At 45.2% G+C, this 5,000-nt stretch overlaps 1 protein-coding gene across 3 annotated transcripts in view; it reads right to left on the reverse strand.

Annotated features, from left to right (window-relative positions):
- LOC133603523 (WD repeat-containing protein 73-like) overlaps positions 1 to 5,000 on the reverse strand; it is a 39,947-nt gene that overhangs the window by 24,269 nt on the left and 10,678 nt on the right. For 2 of the 3 annotated variants that reach the window (XM_061956789.2, XM_061956779.2), the window contains exon 2: positions 4,089 to 4,156. In XM_061956789.2, coding sequence (XP_061812773.1) covers positions 4,089 to 4,156 — 68 coding nt within the window. Of the gene's footprint in view, positions 1 to 939; positions 4,157 to 5,000 lie in introns of those variants that run through there. The other variant, XM_061956773.2, reaches the window with a different exon arrangement.

Here is a 5,000-nt window from a genome sequence, read left to right on the forward strand (position 1 = left end):
AAAAATTCGCTTTGAAAAAAAGCTAGCATGCTTACAGTTAGCATTAGGGACATACCAAAATATACGACATTGAGATGTATACCTGTAAAAATTTGCTTTGAAAAATAGCTAGCATGCTAACAATAGCCCGCTTACAGTTAACATTAGGGACATACCAAAATATGACCTGTAAAAATTTGCTTTGAAAAAAAGCTAGCATGCTAACAACAGTTAGCATTAGGGAAATACCAAAATATACGACACTGAGATGTATACCTGTAAAAATTTGCTTTGAAAAAAAGCTAGCATGCTAACAATAGCCCGCCTACAGTTAGCATTAGGGACATACCAAAATATACAACATTGAGATGTATACCTGTAAAAAATTTGCTTTGAAAAAATGCTAGCATGCTAACAGTTAGCATTAGGGAAATACCTAAATATACGACATTGAGATGAATACCTGTAAAAATTTGCTTTGAAAAAAAGCTAGCATGCTAACAATAGCCCGCTTACAGTTAGCATTAGGAACATACCAAAATATACGACATTGAGATGTATACCTGTAAAAATTTGCTTTGGAAAAAAGCAAGCATGCTAAGAGTTAGCATTAGGGAAATACCAAAATATACGACATTGAGATGTATACCTGTAAAAATTTGCTTTGAAAAAAAGCTAGCATGCTAACAATAGCCCACTTACAGTTAGCATTAGGGACATACCAAATATATGACCTGTAAAAATTTGCTTTGAAAAAAAGCTAGCTTGCTAACAATAGCCCGCTTACAGTTTGCATTAGGGACATACCAAAATATAAGACATTGAGATGTATACCTGTAGAAATTTGCTTTGAAAAAAAGCTAGCATGCTAACAATAGCCCGCCTACAGTTAGCATTAGGGACATACCAAAATATACCACATTGAGATGTATACCTGTACAAATTTACTTTGGAAAAAAGCTAGCATGCTAACAATAGCCCTCTTACAGCTAGCATTAGGGACATACCAAAATATACCACATTGAGATGTATACCTGTAAACATTTGCTTTGAAAAAAAGCTAGCATGCTAACAGTTAGCATTAGGGAAATACCAAATAATATGACACTGTAAAAAGTTGCTTTGAAAAAAAGCTAGCATGCTAACAATAGCCCGCTTACAGTTAGCATTAGGGAAATACCAAAATATATGACACTGTAAAAAGTTGCTTTGAAAAAAAGCTAGCATGCTAACAATAGCCCGCTTACTTAGCATTAGGGAAATACCAAAATATATGACACTGAGATGTATACCTGTAAAATTTGCTTTGAAAAAAAGCTAGCATGCAAATGTTAGCATGCTAAATATTAACTGTAGCATGCGCCGTGTACCCAAATATATTACTTTGTGGTGTGGACCTGAAAAATGTGTTTAAAAAGTTAATATACATCAAATTAGCTAAAAACCTACCTGTTAGCATGCTAATGCTAACAGGTAGCATTCGGCAAGTAACAAAATATTAGTTGCAGAGGTGTGTACCTGCAAAATAAAGCTACCGTGCTAGTAGAACGCTAACCATTGTGCAACGGGCCGCACTTTGGACACCCCTGAAATGATGTGGCAGTAAATTCTATGGCTATCATCACACTTTCCCTCCTTGCCAACAGTCACATTTTCTAATGGGCATTACATAAACAATTCCAAGAAAAGACAGCACATTCTGAGTTTTAAAAAAACAAAAACACTTTTAATGTGATTTGTAGCAAAGTGTCGCATATAAAAATCCACACATCCATCCATTTCCTACCGCTTGTCCCTTTTGAGGTCGCGGGGGGTGCTGGAGCCTATCTCAGCCCACACATTAGCTGTAAATGTTTTTCGCTTGTAGAAATAATGGCTGTCAACGTTGGAAAATAATGTCATCTTCGCAGAAAAACTACCGTAAATTCAGGACTATTAGCCGCTACTTTTTTCCTACGCTTTCAACCCTGCGGCTTATAAAACGCCGTAGTTAATTTATGGATTATTCTTTGCTGACGGCCATAAAACAAATAGTTTTCATGAGACACTTAAACGGTGTCTAATTGCTCCAGCTGTGGCGCCATCTTTTGGACGAGTTCGCTCACTGCAGCTGCTGCTGGGTGAGTTTGAATTCCTGCTGTTTTAAAGCTTTGATCCGGAAGTACAAACGCCGTTCCGTACCTGTCCATAACGTTTTTACTCGTACGGATTCTTCCTTCATCACCCCAAGCAACGTTTGTACGTTTTACAATATAACTAAAACAATTCTTACTTACTAAACCGTCCCGTGTGTGACGTCTGTAGGAGTGTTTTCATGCATATTTGTAATGTAATGAGGCTAGCGTCGTTGGCATTAGCTAATATGCTAACACGTTTACGAGTGTCTGTGTTAGTATTATTAACTTACAATGACATTCTTTTTGTATTATGTTTGGTAAGGAGTTATTGAGTCTGTTTAGCTGATTGGAGGGCTATCTTCCACAGCTGGGTCCATGACGATGACTTCTGTTTTGTTTGATCAGCCGTTTTACTGCCATGTTACAGGCAATGTTTGGAAACAATTAAGGTATGTAAATAAACATTTACAGAATATTACTGTGTAAATAACTCATTTCACAATTTATAGTCCGGTGCGGCTAATATATGGAAAATATTTATTTTTTTATCTAGTGGTTGTGGTTTGTATAGCGGTGCGGTGGACATGTTCAGACTAAAGCCGAGGCCCATGCGGGGTGCGACGGGGGCTCGGGGAGGACCCATCCCTGAGGTATGGCGTTCCCTTCGTGATGCGAGCCCTCGCCCACCAAGAAGACGTCCCACTGCCGCCTCACTTGAAGCAAGGCGTGCAGCGAGGACTCGGACTGCGTGTAGTAGTCGGTGAAGGCCTGCAGGGCGGCGTCGGCGCACACTCGCTCCCCGAACAACATGGCGTCCGCCTGCTGCTGCGCGTACAGCCGCTTCTCGCGGTCCTTCTTCCTCAGCTCTTTCCTCTGCTCCTCCTGCCTGCTGTCCAGCATCACCATCAGCGCCTTCTCCTCCGCCGTGTAGATGGCCGTCCTGGTCTTGGTCACGCGCCTCAGCGCCTCAAGCTGGCTTTGGAACGCCGCCTCGGCCTCCGGCTCAGTGGCGATGCCTTTCCTCATAGCCGCGTCTTTCCTGAGCCGGCGCAGCTTCTCCAGGGACTTGAGCACGTCCTGCATGCGCTTGATGTCGCTTTGCTTCTTGCGCACCTCGGAGAGGACGGCGTCGGCGGCCATCTTCAGCTCGCGCGCCTTCTTCTTCTCCTCCACCTGGTGGACCCGCCTCATCCTCCACTTGTCAATGGCGCCCTCTTTCTCCGCCATGCGCGTCTCTCTCGCCGCTCGCTCCATCGCCGCCAGCTTCCTGCTTCTCAGGCGCCGCGCTCTCCTATCTCGCATCTTCCGCTTGTGGACTTCGGAGCGTTCCGCCAGGCTTGACAGTTTGCTTTGCATGTCGGCCTTCAAACGTAAGGCGTCGCCGTAGGCAACAGCCCACACGCCGTTGTCGTCCAGGTTGTTCGTGAGCGACTGGCAGGCGTCCGACAGCCTGGACACCAGATGAGACGCCTCCCGTAGGACATCTTTGAGGTCGGGACCCGACAGCGGCGTCTTTGCATCCTTCGCCACACAAGACGTGTTCCGCAGGAAGTGAGCCAGCCATTCTTCATCCTGCTTCCTCTGCACAGTCGCTTCATCCACAGGACAAACGGCAACGCTGTTTTGCGGCGTCCAACTGAAACTGGGGACAAACGGCGGACGCGTTGGCGCCGCGTACGTGTTTGGGAAGAAGCCTGAAGGAGGAGGTTGTTGATTAGCGGCGTGGCTCGACGGTGGCGGCGGGAAAGGAGGAGGGAAGGCGTACGGAAACCCGGGAGAGGACACGTCGCCTCCCGGGGAAGGCGTCCACTGTCCAACCGCGTAACCATGCCGGGCGGCGTCCGGGGCGTAGTTGCGTGTCGTGTATGAAGAGTCCAAGTGGTCGCCACCGAATGACGAGTGTGGGCGCTCCCCCACTGCGTCGCCTCGGTACGTCCAATCCATTTCACGTCTGCTCTAACAAGAACCAACAAGCTCAATTCATTTACTCACTTTTCCCTGACGTCCACTCAATAACTCTGGTGGGAAACTCCAGCTGATACACATGAAGGTCTTTGTACCTGAACAACACACACACACACACGGTCATAAGTTTTGTTCACAGGTGTCACAAGAAAAACCCCAAAGCCTTAATTTTTGGCCTCAAAATTCCACACACACACACACACACACACACACACACACACACACACACACACACACACACACACACACACACACACACACACACACACACACACACACGTTTTGTTCACAGGTGTCACAAGAAAAACCCTAAAGCCTTAATTTTTGGCCTCAAAATTCCACACACAATACCCCACAAAGACACACACACACACACACACACACACACACACACACACACACACACACACACACACACGGTCATAAGTTTTGTTCACAGGTGTCACAAGAAAAACCCTAAAGCATTCATTTTTGGCCTCAGAATTCCACACACAATACCCCACAAAGACACACACACACACGGTCATAAGTTTTGTTCACAGGTGTCACAAGAAAAACCATGAAGCATTAATTTTTGGCCTCAAAATTCCACACACAATACCCCATAAACACACACACACACGCACACGCGCGCACACACACACACACACACACAGGGTCATAAGTTTTGTTCACAGATGTCACAAGAAAAACCCTAAAGCATTCATTTTTGGCCTCAGAATTCCACACACAATACCCCATAAACGCACACACGCACGCACGCACGCACGCACACAGTCATAAGTTTTGTTCACAGGTGGCACAAGAAAAACCCTAAAGCATTAATTTTTGGCCTCAAATTTCCACACACAATACCCCATAAAGACAACACCCACACCCACACACACACACACACGCACACACACTCATAAGTTTTGTTCACAGGTGTCACAAGAAAAA

Source organism: Nerophis lumbriciformis, linkage group LG04 (genome assembly GCF_033978685.3).
Source record: "Nerophis lumbriciformis linkage group LG04, RoL_Nlum_v2.1, whole genome shotgun sequence".
NCBI lineage: Eukaryota > Metazoa > Chordata > Actinopteri > Syngnathiformes > Syngnathidae > Nerophis > Nerophis lumbriciformis.